This window comes from Cuculus canorus, chromosome 21, assembly GCF_017976375.1.
Source record: "Cuculus canorus isolate bCucCan1 chromosome 21, bCucCan1.pri, whole genome shotgun sequence".
NCBI classification, from domain to species: domain Eukaryota; kingdom Metazoa; phylum Chordata; class Aves; order Cuculiformes; family Cuculidae; genus Cuculus; species Cuculus canorus.
The window spans coordinates 8,799,094-8,818,249 of record NC_071421.1 but is presented as its reverse complement, the minus strand read 5'-3'; the positions used below and the strand labels follow the sequence as shown (position 1 = coordinate 8,818,249).

Sequence of the window (19,156 nt, the reverse complement as noted above, 5' to 3'; positions counted from 1 at the left end):
CACCTCCCACTCATGCCATGCTCTGCCAGCCCTGGATTTGCCTGAATCTCTGCTTCTTTTCCAGGGCCTCCCTCTGCTCCTGTGAACCTGATCTCCAGTGTAAATGGCACCTCGGTGACTCTGGAGTGGGGTCCACCCCTGGACAAAGGGGGACGCGCTGACATCGTGTACAACGTGGTGTGCAGGCGCTGCTCGGGGGACACTGGCCAGTGCGAGGTGTGCGGCAGTGGGATCCGCTTCGTGCCCCAGCAGATGAGCTTGGTGCAGGGACCGCTGACAGTGACCAACCTCCTGGCCCACACCAACTACTCCTTTTGGGTTGAGGCCATCAACGGTGTGTCCGACCTCAGCCTGGAGTCCAGGAGGGCGGCAGTCGCCAACATCACAACAAACCAGGCAGGTAGGAGGAGCAGACACCCCGTCCAGGCTTTGCCTCTGTGATTGATGCTGATGTTGCTCCAGTGTTGCTCCCGACAGTATCTGCAGGAGTCCGAACCCACCTTAGCAGCCAAGGGCTGGTTTGGTGATGGACATGGGACTCCCAGGAGACGTAGCCCCTATCCTTTCTGCTGCTGGAGGTGGGTTCAGCGAGCTGGGATGGACTGGAGAGAAGCTGCTGCCCAAGGCAACTCTTATCCTTCTCTGGTTCATGGTATCCTTTTTCATCCTCCTTTCCCTCCACCTCACCCTGCAGCCACTGACAGAGGCTCCTTTTCTGCAGGAGACAGGGGGCACGGAGAACACTTGTTTATTGACAGGAACACTAAGTGGAGCATGAACCTTTCAGGCTGTTTCTCCAACCTTCTGTCTCTTCCCAAAGGGCCAAGCAGCAGTTCATGCTCTTTTCTTAGCTCACACCGCTGCCAGGCCCTGGTGGGTGACAGCAACCTTTGCTGGGAAAAATCTCTCTCGTGCACGTTCATCTTTGCAAATCCCTTGCTGTGAGACGCTCTTTCCCCAGTCTTCTCAGCAATGCTCAGAGCGATGTCCTGCCTCACCTGGGCATCTCCCCAGAGCAGAGCGCAGCTAAGCCCCTTGCCATGGAGCACGCAGAGGGGCCAGGGCAGGAACTGACCCTGCTTCTTAATCCTGCCAGCTGGAAATGACCCCACAGGAACTTCCCATGGTCCTGAGCCCCTTCTGCTCTCCTGGTGGTGTTGCCAGCAGGAGAAACACTGGAAGCCTCGCTGGGTTAGCTCATGGCTGGCAGGAGAACAAGGCCCCTTTGTCTCTTCTGCCTGCCGGAGGCACCTCTTTACCTCTCCAAGGCTCAGTCCTGCCGGCTCTCTCCTGCACGATCCTCTCAAGTGCTGATGAGAAGCCTCAGAGCGATGCTTCAGAGGGTGACGTTCTCAGGAAGTGCTGAATATTCCCATCCAACCTCTCTGCTGGGAAGCGGATGCTAAGCAGGTGCTGCAAAGTCAGCAGGGTAGTGATTGAAGTTTCGCTCCCATGTGTGTGTGGTGCTCCAGCTGCTGCACAGCACAGAGCATCCCTGCCTACCAGGAGGGGCTGAGGTGCTGCTGCTGCATTGCATGGGGTGGTAGGTGCATGCTAGATGCAGGTTGCTCTTGTCTTCCCCCAGCCCAGAGCGGCTGAGCAGAGAAGGAGGCAGGGGAGATGCCCTGGGAGTGTTCAGAGAGATAGCATTGCACGTGCCCATGGGGTTTAGCTGATCCCCTCAGTCCTTCCAGTACTGAAAGGGGCTTCAGGAAAGCTGGGAGGGGCTCTTGATCAGGGAGTGCAGGGATAGGATGAGGGGAAGTTGTTTTCATCTGAAAGAGGAGAGATCAAGATGAGATCTAAGGAAGAAATATATTCCTGTGAGGGTGGGGAGGTTGCCCAGAGCTGTGGTGGCTGCCCCATCCCTGGAGGTGTTCAAGGCCAGGTTGGATGGGGCTTTGAGTAACCTGAGTGGCAGGCGGGTGGAACTGGATGGGCTTTGAGGTCTCTTCCAACCCAAACCATTCCATGATTCTATCATCCTATGATCCTGCCCTGGCCCAGCTCCCCAGGTTCCTGTGATTTCTGCTTCCCAGAGGAGCCAGCCTGAAGATGAAAGGAGCTAAAATTGCTGCATTTCTGTCCCTGGGTGCCCCACTGCTGCAACCCTTGCTGCCTCTTTTGGTCTCTGTGCTGCTCCAGTGACCCCCTGCGCTGCAGCCGCCTGGCCAGCAGCTCTATCTTCTCCAGAGCCATCACGTCTCATTTTTTACCCAGTCATTAGGGTCAGAAGGGGTGCCTGACCCCTTTTCTCTGAGTGGTTTCTGAGTTTCTCTTGCCTGGCCACCACAGCACCCTCCACTCTCTCTGGGGTCCTTCTAGGGAGGATTTTCCCAGCAGGAAAAGGGACCAGTGAGTTGGGTCCTCCAGCTGTGGCAGCTCTGATTCAGATGCAGTAGGTATAAGGACCCATTCACAGGCTCCCAACCGAGGTTCATGCAGGTGACAAGAGCACTTCGGGGCAGGAGAGCACACCCAGGGCACAGTTCAGACACTGTTCAGCACTGTGGGTGATCATTTCCCCTTCTCTCTTCCTCTTTCCCTCTCCTATTTCCCAGATCATTTCCCCTTCTCTCTTCCTCTTTCCCTCTCCTATTTCCCAAATCATTTTCCCTTCTCTCTTCCCCTTCCCCTCTCCTATTTCCCCAGGTAGGGCAGGAGGGGCCAAGGTCCTGCCCAGGATCTCCATGGCCTCCAGACCCACAGCCCCTTCTCCTTTCTGGCTACAGAACCAAGTGACAGAGGACAGGACAAGAGGGAATGGCCTGAAGCTCCACCAGGGGAGGTTCAGGCTGGGTATCAGAAAAAAATTCTTCACAGAAAGAGTCATCGGGCACTGGAACAGCTGCCCAGGGAGGGGGTCGAGTCACCTTCCCTGGAGGTGTTTAAGGAACGGGTGGATGAAGTGCTGAGGGACATGGTTTAGGGAGTGTTAGGAATGGTTGGACTCGATGATCCAATGGGTCCTTTCCAACCTGGTGATTCTGTGATTCTATGATCTCTGCAAAGCCCTAGTGTCCTCTCCTGACTGTGTTTGGGCAGTGCTTTCCTCTTTCATCTCCTCAGAGCCTGATCACTCCGTGGGAAAGAAATTGAGGCAACTGAAGCGAACAAAAGCCTGTTTGCAAGCCCCTTCACAGCACTCATCTCCACACAGCTTTAATTAAACAGAAATATCATTTAAACTGGAGGTCCTGCATGGGGCTCCAGCTCCCCCTTTCCCTTCTACTATGTTCCACTGCCCCACACCCGCAGGACCCCCACCAGCAGGCACCTAACACTCTGCCCTCTGCGTCTCCAGCCCCGTCCCAGGTGGTGGTGGTCCACCAGGAGAGCACAGGCCATAACAGCGTCACCTTGCTTTGGCAAGAGCCAGACCAGCCCAATGGCATCATCCTGGAGTATGAGATCAAGTACTACGAGAAGGTAACGCTAAGCTTGCTGCTCCAAACCTGTCCCAGCGCGGGGTTTAGGCAGAGGCACGGCTCTGTTAAATCCTGCTGGTGTGATTGCTGCTATGAGACAGCCTCGCACAAGGGGCTCTTTTGGAAGACTTTGTGTTTGCTGTGCTGATGCAGCAAAGTTTTTGGTGTTGCTTCTTCCCAGGACAAGGAAATGCAGAGCTATTCTACTATGAAATCCAAAGGCACCACTGCCACCATCTCTGGGCTCAAACCTGCAACCCGGTACATTTTCCAGGTTCGAGCTCGCACCTCCGCTGGCTGCGGGAAGTTCAGTCAGGCCGTGGAGGTGGAAACAGGGAAGCCAGGTGTGTGTGTGCAGCTGTGGAATGTGGCAAGTGTGGGGCAGGGGGCGTGGGGGGTGGTGATGTCCTTGGCTGTGGCTATTGTTCCTCTGTACTGGAAGCAAGGCTGAAGGCACATCTCCTGGGGTTTCAGCCTGTGTAGTTTGCTTGAGGTAGCCCTCCTAATTTGTGCTGACACAGGAGAAAGAAAAGGGAGGAAGGACATAGCAGTTAAGGCAAGGAGGTCCTAAGTCTGGAGGTCCTGAGTCTCCAGACTCCTTTCCATGCTGGTTTCTGTATCACTATGGCTTTCCCAAATCCGTGCTTGGTTTCCCGTGTGTAAATGGTCCCCAAATCTGGGGCTGGGTGGGAACTGGTGCTTTATCTTTGGAAAACATTATCCCAGTGGGGTAGGTGACTTTGTGAGCCCAGCAGAGTGCTCTTCACTCTAGCTTACCTCCTTCCTACTCTGCTTCTTCCAGTCTCTCTCCGGTACGACACAATGACAATTGTCTGGATCTGCCTGACGCTCATCACCGGACTTGTCGCGCTGCTGGTGGTCCTAATCTGCAAGAAGAGGTGAGTGTTTTACAGAGGTCAGTGTGACTTCTCAACAACTAGGGCAGGAGGGATGGGAGAACCTGGGCACACCTTTCCTCCTCTCAGATTTGTCAGAGCAGCCATAGGTGAGGAGCTAATAAGCAACCCAGAGACTTCATCTGGGAGTCACCGTGCCTTCAACTTTCCCAAGGCCGAGACAGAACCCAAACCATCCTTTCACGCTGGCAGGCTGTGTAGAAACATCAACAGTGATAACAATGTGAGCCAAAGCAATACCAGTACCACTACCAGTACCAGTAGAAGGGCTGACTGGATGGGCTAGGGTGTAGGTCAGGAGTTGAGAGAGCTCTTCTTCATCAGAGAATGTTCAGCCTGGAAAAGAGAAGGCTGCAGGGAGACCTTAGAACAACTTCCAGTACTGAAAGGGGCTCCAGGAAAGCTGGGGAGGGGCTCTTGATCAGGGTGTGCAGGGTCAGGACAAGGACTAATGTTTTTCAGCTGAAAGGGGTGAGATGGAGATGAGATCTTAGGGAGAAATGTTTTCCTCTGAGGGTGGGGAGGCCCTGGTCCAGGTTGCCCAGAGCAGTGGTGGCTGCCCCATCCCTGGAGGTGTTCAAGGCCAGGGCGGATGGGGCTTTGAGCCCCTGATCCAGTGGGAGGTGTCCCTGCCCATGGCAGGGGGTGGGAATTAGATGGGCTTTGAGACTCCTTCCAACCTGAACCATTCTATGAGAGGTCCAAGAGGGAAGATGTGCTACTGCATCTCAGCATGGGCAAGCCAGGCATGTGGGAAACACGTGCCACTGCCCAGATGAATAATAGGGCTGCGGCTTTTAGTACTACCAAGCCTTGAAGAGCACCTGGAAAGTGCCTTGCTCCAGGCTAGGGTGTCAGCCTACCAAGACCAGGGATGCAGCGGCTGGAGGGACAAGTGTCAGCACCAGCTCCTCTTGGGCTGCCTACAGCCCCAGCATGTGCTGCCTTTCACCCTGCCTTTGGGCTGCTTGTGAGAGTGAGAGACAAGAGCATCTCTTCCAACCCTTGTGTCCTCATGGCAGGCATTGCGGGTACAGCAAGGCTTTCCAGGATTCCGATGAGGAGAAGATGCATTATCAGAACGGGCAAGGTAGGACCCTCCCTGATGCTGCCCCTGGGATGTGAAGGACCTCAGCCCTGTGGATAGGCAAGGACTTGGACCGTTACCCACTCTGACACTGCAGTGGTTTCCAGGGGGGAGGATTTCGATCACTGACTGCTTCTGAGGAGGCGTCTAGAAAAGCTGAGAGGCTCTGATCCCAGGGGCCTCCTGGTAATGGGGTTGGAGGGCTGCAGGGTTGGGATGAGGCTGCAGCACCTTCATCTCAGACAGAAGCAGCCCAGAAGAATAGAACATTAACGGCAGGCAAGGGTTTTTGAGGTGGAATGGAGTGTGTTGGAGGGAGGAAATCACTTGGAGGACACCTGGGCAGCATGGTCTTGGACTGCTCAGAGGACACCACTGGGCCAAAGAGTGCCTTGGGTTTCCTTGGGGCTGCAAACCCTGTGGCTGCTCTGCTTGTCATCCCAATGAGCCCTGCCTCTGTGCACCCACCACCCAGTTACTGCTGCCCCGCATCTCAGCAGGGCTGCCTGAAGATCTTACCTCCTCTCTCTCCTTTGGAACCTGGCAGTGAAATTTCCCGAGTCCAAGTTCTATGTGGACCCTCACACATACGAGGACCCCTGCCAAGCCGTGCATGAATTCACCCGTGAAATCGAGGCCTCCAGGATCAAGATTGAGAAGGTCATTGGGTCCGGTGAGTCCCCAAGCATGAAATAAACTCTTTGGAGGCAGCTTGGTGCAGAGATGCTGTTCAGCTGTCATGGCAGTGATGGCTCAGGCTGACACAGCAGATGGCTCAGCCTGTCCCACATGGGCGCTCCGATGCAGCTTCCCTGCTTTCAAACCTCGGAACAAGCATCTGGGTGACAAGATGCAAATGAAATTGCAAGCAAAACGGTAAAATTTCAAAAGAAATGGGATTTGCAGGAAACCACAAGGCAGAGATAGAGCTGGAAGTTCTCCAAGAGCACCCCAAGGGCTTATTCCAGGTTAGCCTGGCTGAGAGGCATCCTTGCTGCTGTCAGAGGCTCCCAAATTTATGGTTACAGTATAGACTTGTACAGTATGGAATGGTTACAGTTCAGAAATAACCATGGCTTAAAACAGAATAAGGTCCAGGTTTGCAAGGGCATAGACATGTCCATAACACTGTCCAGGTGAGATGCAAAAGGATGGGGTCTACGGGAAAGATGAGAAGGGGCTCTTGATCAGGGAGTTCAGGAATAGGACAAGGGGGAACAGTTTTCAGCTGAAAGAGGGGAAATTGAGATGACATCTTATGGAGAAATGTTTTACTGTGAGAGTGAGGAGGCCCTGGCCCAGGCTGCCCAGAGCAGTGTTGGCTGCCCCATCCCTGGAGGGGTTCAAGGCCAGGTTGGATGGGGCTTGGAGCAACCTGATCCAGTGGGAGGTGTAAATTGGAACCAGTAAATTAAATGCCACTGTAATCACTGCTCTTGGCCCATCACTCTGGTTAAAAGCTGTCACAGAGTTAGTTTCTGACATTTCTACCCAGTTCCCAGAGGTGGCACTGGAGTCCGGTGATGGGCAAACCTTTCTGTGCTCAGAGGTAGTGATGCACAGCATGCCCTGGAGTCCTGAGGGGCTGGAGCATGCTGTGAGCATGCCGGCAGGCAGAGTGATCCATGGTGCTGGTGCAAGAAGCTGGGGAAATCCCTATTCCTTCTCCTTCCCTTCCCTTGCAGGGGAATCCGGAGAGGTGTGCTGTGGCCGCCTGAAGCTGCCAGGGAAGAGGGAGATTCCTGTGGCCATCAAGGCGCTGAAAGCGGGCTACACAGAGAAACAGAGACGGGACTTCCTGAGCGAAGCCAGCATCATGGCACAGTTTGACCACCCCAACATTATCCACCTGGAGGGGGTGGTGACCAGGAGTATGTCTCTGGCAGAGCTGGGACCCTGAGGTGGGGCAGAGCTGGGACATATCTCCCTGTGGCACCTTGGGAGATCAGGATCGGGGATCAAGGTGCCCTCCATCCTTCGGCTGGCCCATCTTATCAGATGTCCATTTGCCTGGGGTCCACCCCACCACACCCCCTTGCCTTCTCTTACAGGAGAAATTTTCCACGTGGTTGTTTCCTACCATGCACCACATGCAACCCAGGTCAGGGTTATTGGGTTAGGAGATGTCCTACCCATTAGCGTTTGTTTTAAAGGTTACCTGTGTTGAATCATAATTTGAAGTCTTCCTTCAAAAAGGCTCATTCGAATGCAAAGTCTTATGCTAATGACATGCAAATTTCAGTAAGATAACAAAACTGACCTAGCCACATCAATAGCAACTGGAGGGAGGGGGAAATGTTGGTGTTATTGACACATCCCCACCGCCGTGCCCGTCCCGTCCTGCACCACGGAGGGGTGAGACCGGTTGGCATGACTGCAGGAGATCCATAGGCCCAGATTCACATCTGTCCCAGTAAAAGCCTAGCACTGGACTTCTCTGCTAACTTGACCTCCCTTGTCTTCTGCAGGCAAATTGGTGATGATTGTTACTGAATACATGGAGAATGGCTCACTAGACACCTTCCTCAAGGTAAGGAAGCTATTGTATTTTTATTTGTTGCACATAAATGAGGGAGTGACTGGAGAGGCTGGGTCCTGCTCCTCAGCATCACTGCCACTGCAAACTCTGTCCAGAGGACACCACCTCCAGGGCATCCAAGCCAGCTCCTCGGATCAGCACTGCCAAGGCAGGGGCACCCGCCTAAGCAGCAGATCCAAGGTGTTGGGAGAAGGGCTGGGGGACAAGAGGGAGGCAGTTGGGTTAGAGAAGTCACTAAGCCAAAGATGGGGGTCTTTAGGGGGTTATTTTAACAAGAATAACAACAATAGGATGCTGGTGAAAACATGAATGAACTCTGGGCTATTTCCTCTCCAGAAACATGATGGACAGTTCACCATCATCCAGCTGGTGGGCATGCTGCGTGGCATTGGAGCAGGTATGAGGTACCTGTCTGACCTGGGCTACGTGCACCGGGACCTGGCTGCCCGCAATATCTTGGTGAACAGCAACCTGGTCTGCAAAGTGTCCGACTTCGGCCTCTCTCGCATCCTGGAGGATGACCCTGACGCTGCGTACACCACCACGGTGCGTGGCTCCAATGTCCCAGTCTCACTGATCTTTACTGACAGTCATTACCCCAGGCCACTGACAGGTAGAAAAGGCACACACTGTCATAGAATCATGGAACCACTGAGGTTGAAAAGCTCTTCCAGTCCAACCGTCAGCCCAACCCCACTGTGTCTGTTAAACCACGTTCTGAAGTGCCATGGTCACAGGTTTTTTGAACCCCTCCAGCTACGGAGACTCCATCACTGCCCCTGGGCAGCCTCTGCCAGGGCTTCACCGCTCTGTCAGTAAAGAAATGTTTCCTAATATCCAGTATAAATTTCCCCTGGTGCAACTTGAGGCAATTTCCTCTCATCCTGTCACTTGTTACTTGGGAGAAGAGACCAGCATCCACCTCACCAAAACATCCTTTCGGGTCAAGTCAAAGTAGGCAGGGCAGGAGCGCAAATAGTCACCTCACCACTGTTTTTGGGATCAAGTGCACGAACCCAAAGTGCTTCTGAGCTTTAATGCATTGGAATAATCTTGGAAATGAAGTGTGCAGGAAATAAAGAGAAGGAGGGTGGGAGAGCAGCAAGTTGATCAAACCTGCCAACCCAGCAGCTCCTGTGCTGGCGCATCACTCACCTGACAGTGACACTTCCATGTCCCTGCAGGAGTCCTTCACTAGACTGTGTAGCTCCATCCACTCCTTCATTTGTCCTACAGCCACCAGACAGTGTTCCAGCACACTCTTCAGTTGTACTCTTCCCATGCGACACTGCCTCATTCAGGAAGGGTTGAAAGAGTGGGAATTGGCTTTACATTCCAGATGATTTTTTTTTTAGGTAGGACATTTTTATCTGTGAGGTCATTTTAACATTTTTTGGCCAACCTGACAGCTCTGGAGTTTTATGTGCTTCTCCGCTGGAGGTCACCAGAGGGGAAATGAAATACATTGAGGAAATGTGCTCTTTTTGCACTTCTGTAGCCATGAAAGGTGTTACTGTGCTCCCCAGGCCCACCTCTGGCTGGAAGATAGGTGGGACAGGCAAATCTCAATGGAGGCCAGTTTGGAGCTGCAACTGTGGAGTTTGAGCATCACTTTTCACAAGGATGAGGACTAGAGATGCAGAAAAAGATCTGTGCTAGTTTGGGAGAGCTCATAGCACTGCGGAGCAGGGCCCAAAACTTTTGCAGCTCTGAGGGATCAGCACACAGTGGCCCAGCTTGGAGAACACAGTCTTCATGTTGTTGACTGGCTTCAGCCAAGTTGTGAAGTGAGTCAGAATGTATCCCCTGTGTGTCTTTGCATTCAATTGCTCCCTTTGATCTGTCTCACGTAATAACTTGGTATTTCAGATCCTTTCATTCCGGGGAAGAATTATGCTGCTCGGTTTAGGTAGAGCAACTTTTGCATCTTGGCTTTGGTATTCTTAGAGGAAGAGTAAGAAGGTGCCCAGAGTCAGCAAAGCAGCCCATATCCTTGTCCCAACAGGCATGCATAGAGCCTGACCTTCCTTCCACCATGCCAGCCTCTGAACTTTCCTGCAGTGCTTTTAATCTCTGCAAACAAGTCTTCAGAGACAGGTGTCAGTGACCATGCTGGGTCAGGAAGGTGACCTGAGTGACCAGAGCTCATGTATTGACCTACTTGCTAACATTTTCCAGTCCTGCCCAGTTTCTAGAAAGGCTGTCTCATGTCCCTAGTGGGGTTGCAAGTGGGGAGGCCACTGGAGGATGGAGCAGCCACTGGGCATATTGCAAACAGAGGTTTTGAGGTATCTTAGCACAGTGAAACCATCAGTGATGGTTGCTCTGGAGGAAGACTATGCATGCTCTGGAGAGAGCTGAACCACAAGGTCAGGTTGGGTGGAGTTCTGAGCAACCTGACCTTGTTAAAGATGTCACTGGGGTAGGGGGAAGTAGGTGTTGGACTGCATGACCTGTAAATGTCCCTTCCAGCCCAAACCATTCTATGATTCTATGCCATAGTGACGGGATTGGAAGCATGAGATCTCTGGTGAGGTGTCAGTCAGGATATCCTGAAGATGAAGTTGCTTTCTCATTCAGAAACTTGCGATAAGTTGTTATCCTGTGTTCCTCCTCTGTTGTCCTTGACCTGCTCAGGATATGCCTTCCCAAAAAGGAGTCTCCCAAAGGACACATTCAACTTCACTCCACATCAAGGAAAGCTGTTCCCAGACACATCACACCTGCTCTGGCTGCTCTGGGAAACCCATCCTACATTCCCTGTACCACAACTTTCATCTCCAAGCAGACGGCAAACACATTTCCATCTTAAATGTATTCTTAGCGTATTTCTTGTTGATTTTAGTCAGCATGGTTCTTTAATTCCCCTGGTCCTTCTCCTCAATGCTTGCCTGCCAAAGCAGTGATGGACAGGGAGCACACACCAGTGCTCTCCTTGTCTGTTTGAGTCAGGCTCTCTGCTTGTGCTCAGGGCCAACTCCATGCTTGTGTGCTCTGGTAGCCTTTGGCTCCACTTCATCACTTTGAATTCCTCTCTCTCGAACACTGAGAGGCAGAATTATGCATGAAGAAGACCTTGTAGAACAGCACAGCTTTTTTCTTGCTTTACTGGAAATACCTTGAAGTCATCCTTCAGGTACACCTCTAGGCTTACCTTGTGTAGGTTGCATCCTTGATCCTTTCCAGAAGATGCCACCCCACCGTAGCGCTTGCCTAATCTGCCATCCCAGCTGCGGAGAGATAGAGATGCCCGAGCCCTGCATGCTCTTAGTCTACACTGTTGCTCCCTTTTTCAGGGGGGGAAGATTCCCATTCGCTGGACGGCTCCAGAGGCCATCGCCTACCGCAAGTTCTCCTCAGCCAGCGATGTGTGGAGCTACGGCATCGTCATGTGGGAGGTGCTGGCCTATGGCGAGCGCCCATACTGGAACATGACCAACCGGGACGTGAGTGGACGCAGCACAGCATGGTGGCAAGGCTGCCTCTCCTCCTGTCCTCACTCAAGCCAGCCTAGCCTGGGGATCTGGGGTAAAGGGACCCAAGGGGCAGCCCTGGCCTCTCCCCACAGCCTCACAGGGTTGTGCACAGCGTGCTTGTCCCCTCCCATGGGGACATCACCATGTTGGCCATCATTGCCCCATGCAGCCTTTCGCTTTACAGCACACTGACTCCTGGCTGTGCCTGGCTGTGTGCGCTGCGGGTCTCCCCATCCCTATCAGCTGCTCCGTACAAACCTTTCCTCTAACTGAGAGTCCCTCCCGTGCCCCGTGCTGGGGGTCTGTCCCCTTCCACTGCCCACATGAGGCTGCTTGAAAGCCCCAGGCTTGCACCCCTGGCAGTGGCTTTGGGCTTGTTATGGGGAACCACCTTCAGCTAAAAAGTAGCATAAAAACTGTAGGAAAATACGAGTTATACCCCTAATACAACCTGAGAGCAACGTTTCCAAAAGGGGGCAATAGAATGAATAATTTTCCTCTGTGGAACCGCAGGGCTCCTTTATTTTCTTCACCTCCAGGTACCATAAACCTGTCTAACTCCTCCCTGCTCAGAGGGTCCCGAGGGCCCCCTCTCTTCCAAATGCTCTTAGTATTTTCAAAAGTGGCTTTGGTGACAACAGGGCATAGATGCAGTGGTTACGCTCTCTCCTCTGCACTGCTCCTTTGACCAAGGCTTCCTCCAGCCTGACTGTGAGTGCAGTCCTCATGGCTTCTCTGCTGAAGGGAAGCTACGATATTTTAGCCCTGTTGGGCCACTGGATGAGTCTGCTGTCATTGCAGTGATTTCTTGTATGTACCTGGCATCCACCCCGCTCCCAGCTCTCCACAGGACTTGCACACAGCTCACAGAAAACGTGCTTGTCATTTAGCACGAATCCTGTGTGCACCTGCCCTGCTTGCCCATCTGATGGCCCCAGCAGCTTGTGCACCGTGGATCCTCCTTGTGAGCTACCATCTGGGTTGCTCAAGGTCAGGAGTGGAGCTCCACTTTGGCTTGTGTCTTCCTTCCAGGTCATTAACTCGGTGGAGGAAGGCTACCGCCTGCCTGCCCCCATGGGCTGCCCCACTGCCCTGCACCAGCTCATGCTGGATTGCTGGCAGAAGGACCGCGGTGAGAGGCCACGCTTCTCCCAGATTGTCGGCATCCTGGACAAGCTCATCCGCAACCCCGACCACTTGAAGTGCACGGCCACTGTGAACCGGTAAGGGCTCCTCGAGCTGCCGCGGGGAGCAGGGGTTGACAGCTGATACGTGTGGGCGGCAGTGAGGAGGGGATATTTCTGTCCAGCTCAAGCAGCAGTGCCTTTCCCTCAAACCATGGATGGGGACCACTGGCACAGGTCATGGTGGGTGGTGGGAAGCATCCTGCATTGCACTGCCTTGCTCCCACCATGGCCAGGGTGTGGCCAAGCCTGTGCCGCAGTGCTCATGCAGCAGCATGCCTGCCTTTACCACCCTGTCCTGCCCTCCCCTGCCAGGTGAGATGCTCTTTGAGGTGGCCCTCACAGTCTGGCCATCTCGGATCAACACCTCCTGGGCTAATCCCTTCCATCCTGCTCCCAGGTTCACCCAAACACCCTTCGACAGGGGCCTCATCGACCTGGCCAGCTGCTTGACAGTGGAGGACTGGCTGGACTCCATCCGGCTGGGGCACTACCGGGACAACTTTGCCATGGCGGGGTACTCCTCCCTGGGCATGGTGATGCGCATGAACATCGAGTGAGTACCAGAGAACAGACAGGACCAGTTGGGTTGTCTTGCATCAACCACTAGCCCCAAACAGTGACAGTCCTGCCATGGCTTGCTGGATCTATTTGGTTCCTAATGCCAGGTGTATACCCCTAAGAAAACGGTGTTGAGACACGAGACAGTGTCCAAGGCTGTGCTGGCCTTTGAGAGAAGGTGTGGCAGATGTACTGAGAGAGTGCGAGTACCAAATCACCTCTCACAATCCGTGATGGCTCTCCAATGTCACCATAGGTTCATAGGTAATTTGTATTGCAAGGTTCTTCAGGAGGTCATGCGATCCAAACTCCTGATCAAAGCAGAGGCAGAGATGAGGTTCCTGTCTCCTTGCACTTCTTCCCATTGTTTGCCCTGCAAAAGACATGTCTGGACCTGAGTGTGGCTGTGCCATACTGTGGGACCTCTCTGTGATCGCTGGGAAACAAGTGGAGCTGGAGGACACCTCAGAGCTTCTTCAGACCCCAGTGCACTGGCTTGGCTCCCTGCAGTGCAGTTAGCCAGGGAGGCATCATCCAGGGGCTCCATGAGAGTGGAGGGTCCAATCGTCGAAATCTTTGGTTGGGAAAGACCCTTGAGATCCAACCATACCTGTCCACTTGGTCACTGGTGAAGTGACCAAGGCTGAGCTAAGTAAGGAGAGATGGGGAAGATGTGTCCAACCACGCATCCTCCTCCTGCTGTAAAGAGCTTGATCTGCCACTGGTCTAGGGGGTCTCCAGGGTGGCTGATTTACCAAGCAGTACTAGAAAAAACAACAACTGTACCTGCTCCTACCCTGAGCTTACATTCCCCCTCCTCTGAGGAGAATCGTTCCCTGTCAAAAGGCGTCAAGCTGCCAGATGGTAGTGCCCATGATGGATGTGACAGTGCATACCTTGGTGGAGATGCAGCAGGTGGAGAAGGAGGCAGTGAAAAGGAAGATGGAAAGATGCAGGCAGAGGGCTGTCATGTGCATCGATCAGGAGTTGTACTTGGGATCTTTGCCGAGGGATTGAGCTGATACTGATCGCTGTTTCTCATGCACATCAGGGAAGATTTTGAGTGGGGAAGGCTCATCATCCACCCGTCTCCCTGACTGGGTTATCTGAGGGCACCTTGCTAAAACTGAATCCATTTTCAGACCATTGATCTTGTAACCTGAGCATGTCAGGAGTGATCCCCTCCCGCTCCTGCTCCCTGCTGGGGCTGTCACAGCAGCCCTGTCAGGAGGATGAGAAAGAGGGAGTGGCAGCCTCAGCAGCAGCAGCAGCTTTGTGCCAATGGGCAACCAGGTGCAGAGTCCTGGGCTGGTCCATGGGACGTGCACATGGGGAAGCAGCACGTGCACTGGTCCACTCCATGGAATATCTGACAGTATCTTTGTTCTCAGGGACGTTCGAAGTTTGGGCATCACCATGATGGGCCACCAGAAGAAGATCTTGAGCAGCATTCAGGCTATGAGATCCCAGACGATGAACACAAATGGCCCTAGGAGACATCTCTGATCGCTGGCCTTGCAGACCCGCACTGGGCATTCCTTAACACTCACCCTGGAAAAGGGGCAGCAGGGTGGTGAGCAGGAAAAGGGGCACCAGACCAGGACCAGGAGCCCCGACAACATCTCTTTGATTCCAGTATCAGTGGAAATGTAGCTTTCAAGAAAACTTGATGGTCCTGCTGCCTCCTTCCTTCATCTGAAGGGGCAAACAGCCTTCCAAGTGGACTAGGGATTTGCCATGCCTCTCTCCATCCTCTAGTTTGTCCCAATGGGACTGGGGTTCCCAACACAACTATGCAGGTGGTAACCCCTTCACAGAGCAGCGTGGCCTCAGCTGCATCTGCAGATGGAGGGGGGGCAGAAGCATCAGCAATACCAGAAGCAGCAGGACTGGGCTTGCCATGGCACACAGCTCCTTTGGACCTTACAGGGTAGATAACTGAACTGAGCAGGGCCCCACAGGCTGCCCCACAGCAGAGACAGCCTTGCTCCCAATATTCCCGGTTCCAGTCTGGACTTTCTGAACTACACCAGCCTACAGGTGGCATCATGGTCCACATCTACCAAGCCCTGGACAGCACAAGTTGGCAGAGACAGGAATGACTGGCTCTGTGCGCAGAGATACGGAGCATAAGACAAGAGGTTGTCAGTGGCTGCCATCCGGACCCTCAAGGAGGCCCAGCGTGCTGCAAAAGGCTCTCCACCTCTTGAACCCACCAGCACTGCTCCTCTCTGGATTCAGCCCAGGCGTGTTTTCTAGGGCCACAAGCTAAGGCTTCTCCCCCGTTAGAACAACCAAAGCTGCACCAGAGCAGAGAGGAGTGGGAGAGTTTGCACCCACCTCAGATGGTGGAGGGACAGAGACGCTTCTGCCAAACTCTACTTTGTTCTCACACTGCCCTACAGAAACCCAAGAGCTGGTCCGCTACCACACTACCTGCCGATGCCGAGGGCTGTCGTTCCATCTGCAGAGGAGGGGACATTTTCAGCCAAAAGTGCACAGGTTTGTGACTGGGGGCAGTGGCTGTGAGCAAAGAGGATCTTCAGCACGACCCAGCTAGTGAGACCAGCGACTGGGACGATGGCCTTTCATCCCCAGCTCTCCTTTCTCTTCCACATGAGTATCTCTTGATGAGCTTGCCTGGTGCCAGTGAGGTGGCTTCCAAAGCTGTGGAGCTGCTCTGAGAGGTGGAGCTGGCTGCAGAGGTGCAGCTGGGCTGGGGCAGGGGCAGGCTGGGGCTGGGAAGGTTTCTTTGGGGTGTAAATACAATTTTCTATGGGTTTGGGGGCTGTTTTACTGAAATATGATGTTAAGTACACAAAAAAACGGTGTCAAAGCACAGAGGCTTCAGATATGGGGCTGAACTCACTGCAAAAATAAACCTAATGGAAGCATGGCTGGGGGGGCGGGGGCTGCTGGAGGGGGAGCAGGGTTGTGGGGAGTCATGCTGACCGCCTGGGACGAGTCTGGCACACAGCACCCTGTCCTTAACCACTGGCACAGTCAATCCAGCATCACACAAATGCAGGTACTGGTAGGACCTGGCCCCAGGTCTGTTCCTGCCAGGGCTGCTGGGGCACAAGAGGGTGGGGGGAGGGTTAAAGCCATTTCTCAGCTGCAATAATCCTGGCTAACCCGGCCTTTGTGGGGTTGGTTTAGCTTTGCATCCAGGGTGTTTACATCCTGGTGGATTCGCTGACTGTGGCGGGCACTTTACTTCTTCCTATGGAAGCTCTTTGTAACCGGGGACAGATGCAATGTGTTGTTTAATTTCTATTGCACCCTGCTTCCTGCACTATGACCTCTCACACCCCCACCCTGTGATCGGCTTCGTGGTGGAGGTCAGTCCAAGCCCTGCAGCACGGGAGGGTGGGTGCTGGCCGCCTCCTCTCTTCCCAACATTTGAAACTCCCCAGAAGTTGAGTCCATCCTGGACAAACTGGGGAGAGTGGAGGTGAAGCCAGTGCCACACACCTGCATCCCTGGGGTTTGCTGGACAACCCTGGTAATGCGGGCTGCAGGATCTGAGGTTGGAGCCGTTCCCTTTCCGGGTGGTCCATGGGTCAGATCCTGCAGCATGGGGTCATTGGGCTGCTCCTGGCTGTGGGGATGGGGGATCAGGGTTTGCCTTTTATGTTCAGAGCGTGCACCTCCTCCTGGATAATAAAACTCCTTCTTCCATCTCCTTGCCTGTTATCGTCCTTGTTGTGCAGAGCTGCTTCACCACTTGCAAAGAGCGTGGGACCCTCCACGGCTATTTCACAGGAACAATGGGGCCAGCACAGGGGTGCTTAGATAGCCACTACCTTCCTCCGCTCCAAAAATCCTTCCAAATCTGAAGGATGCCTCCCTGGGTAGCAGGAGTGTTTGTGGAATTGACCTGTGAGTGCAGAGAAGGGCCAAGACGTTTATGGTTCATAACCTTGCTGTGCTATGAGCTGGGAGAAGCCTTCCCCAAAGCACCAAGTCATCGCTGTGTAGGGCAGGAGATCATGCAGGCATGGGAGATGTTGCATGCAGAGGCTTCTTTGAACATTAGAGTCCTCTTGCTGGTCTTCCCAGACCCAGTTTTTGCCTCTCCTGGAAATCCTGGATTTGTTAACAAAAACAAACCAAAACCCCTCAGCCCTCATCCTCTGAAATCTGCGCTGAAATATCTTTTAGGTGGGCTTGTACGACCCATCTTTTAGGCATTTTACTGTGCTTCCAGCTGCCATCCAGGGAAGGATTTGCCAGCACACGAGCGGCAGGGACAAAGACAACACCAGCAGTTGCAGGAAAGAAGGGTATTATTCTTGCCATGTAACCCACAAGGGCACCACAGCACAGAGTGGGGTTGCTACCACCAGCATCGCTGCCTGCTTGCATGCTTCCAGCCTTTGGAGCCCATCAGGGATCATAGAATGGTTTGAGTTGGAAAGGACCTTAAAGATCATCTAATTCCAATCTCCTGCCATGGGTTGGGGACACCTCACATTGGATCAGGGGCTCCAAGACCCATCCAGCCTGGCCTTGAACATCTCCAGGGATGGGGCAGCCACCACTGCTCTGGGCAACCTGGGCCAGGGCCTCCCCACCCTCATGGTAAAGAATTTCCTCCTAAAATCCAGTCTAAATCTTCCCCTCTCCAATTTGTAGCCATTCTCCCCAGTCCTGTCACTTCCTGCCTTTGTACAAACTCCCTCGCAGCCTACTGGTAGCCCCCTTCAGGTACAAGAAGGTGACTATAAGGTCTCCTTGAAGCCTTCTCCAAACTGAAAAACTCCAACTTTCCCAGCCTGTCCCAACTCTCCCATCTATGGAGATGCTCCAGCCCTCAGATCATCTCCATAGCCACCTCTGGACTCACTCCAAGAGATCCATGTCTTTCCTGTGCTGAAGTCTCCAAAATTAAACGCAGGGCTCCAGGTGGGGTCTCACCAGAGTGGAGCAGAGGGGCAGAAACACCTCCCTGGCCCTGCTGGTCCCACTGCTTTGGATGCAGCCCAGGACATGGTCAGGTTTGGGCTGTGAGTGCACATTGCCAGCTCACGTTGAGCTTCTCATCCACCAGCATCCCAAGTCCTTCTTCTGAGGGCTGCTCCCAATCCACAGTCCAGCCTGTGTTTGTTCTTAGGGTTGTCCCAATCCAGGTGCAGGACCTTGTCCTTGACCTTGTGGAACTCCATGAGTTCACACATGTCCACCTCTCCAGCCTGACAGGTCCACCTCTCCATCCTGGAAAGTTTGAAGGGACTTCTGAAGGTCACCTCATCCCTCCTGGTCCTTCTGTATGCATGCCCAGTGCACACACCTGCACAGGCTCTGCTCAGACTCTTGCCCCGTGACGCAGAGAGGGACAACAACCATGTCAGTCCTCACTCAGAGTTCACTGCTGGCCCTGGACAAACACTTTATCGATGGAAGCCTGGCAGGTGCCTGGCTCCTTCCCCCCAGTCCAGGCAGGGGCAGATGCGCTCAGGTTGGCCGGTGTGCATTGCTCTGCATGCGAAGGGATCTGGATTCAGAGCTGCTGCACAGCTACTACAGCATCACCTGTGAAAGACTCTGAGGACCATGCCCAGTGCGTTATCTCACTTGCAGCCCTGGGTAAGATGAGGCAGGGTTGTGACATTTTAACACATCATTTCTTCCTCTTCTGGAAGAAATCACCATGAAAGTGCAGTCTCGGCAAGGACCAGCCACTGTCCTTGTTCCTGTCCAGGACACAGAGCCTCAAGTCTGGATTTTGTGATTTCGTGTTCCCGACACTGGGCCCCACCACAGGCAGTGCTTGTCTGATCCAGCCAGGCTGGGGACAGGGCTGGCACCCAGGGATCATAGAAACACAAAATCACCAAATGGTTTGGGTTGAAAGGACCTCAAAACCCATCCAGTTCCACCTCCCCTGCCATGAGAAGGGACACCTCCCACTTTGCTCCAAGCCCCATCCAAGCTGGTCCTGAACTCCTCTCTCTCCATCAC

At 53.6% G+C, this 19,156-nt stretch overlaps 1 protein-coding gene across 2 annotated transcripts in view; it reads left to right on the top strand.

Moving 5' to 3' along the window:
* The window catches only part of EPHA8 (EPH receptor A8), a 53,964-nt gene extending 37,886 nt beyond the window's left edge, over positions 1–16,078 (top strand). Inside the window, exons 5-17 of one of the 2 annotated variants that reach the window (XM_009562607.2) lie at positions 65–400; positions 3,305–3,429; positions 3,610–3,772; positions 4,231–4,327; positions 5,368–5,435; positions 5,980–6,105; positions 7,118–7,303; positions 7,901–7,962; positions 8,308–8,517; positions 11,268–11,417; positions 12,480–12,670; positions 13,032–13,187; positions 14,584–16,078. In XM_009562607.2, coding sequence (XP_009560902.2) covers positions 65–400; positions 3,305–3,429; positions 3,610–3,772; positions 4,231–4,327; positions 5,368–5,435; positions 5,980–6,105; positions 7,118–7,303; positions 7,901–7,962; positions 8,308–8,517; positions 11,268–11,417; positions 12,480–12,670; positions 13,032–13,187; positions 14,584–14,698 — 1,985 coding nt within the window. In that variant the 3' untranslated portion in view covers positions 14,699–16,078. Of the gene's footprint in view, positions 1–64; positions 401–3,304; positions 3,430–3,609; positions 3,773–4,230; positions 4,328–5,367; positions 5,436–5,979; positions 6,106–7,117; positions 7,304–7,900; positions 7,963–8,307; positions 8,518–11,267; positions 11,500–12,479; positions 12,671–13,031; positions 13,188–14,583 lie in introns of those variants that run through there. The other variant, XM_054086038.1, reaches the window with a different exon arrangement.
* The last annotated feature ends 3,078 nt before the right edge of the window (positions 16,079–19,156 follow it).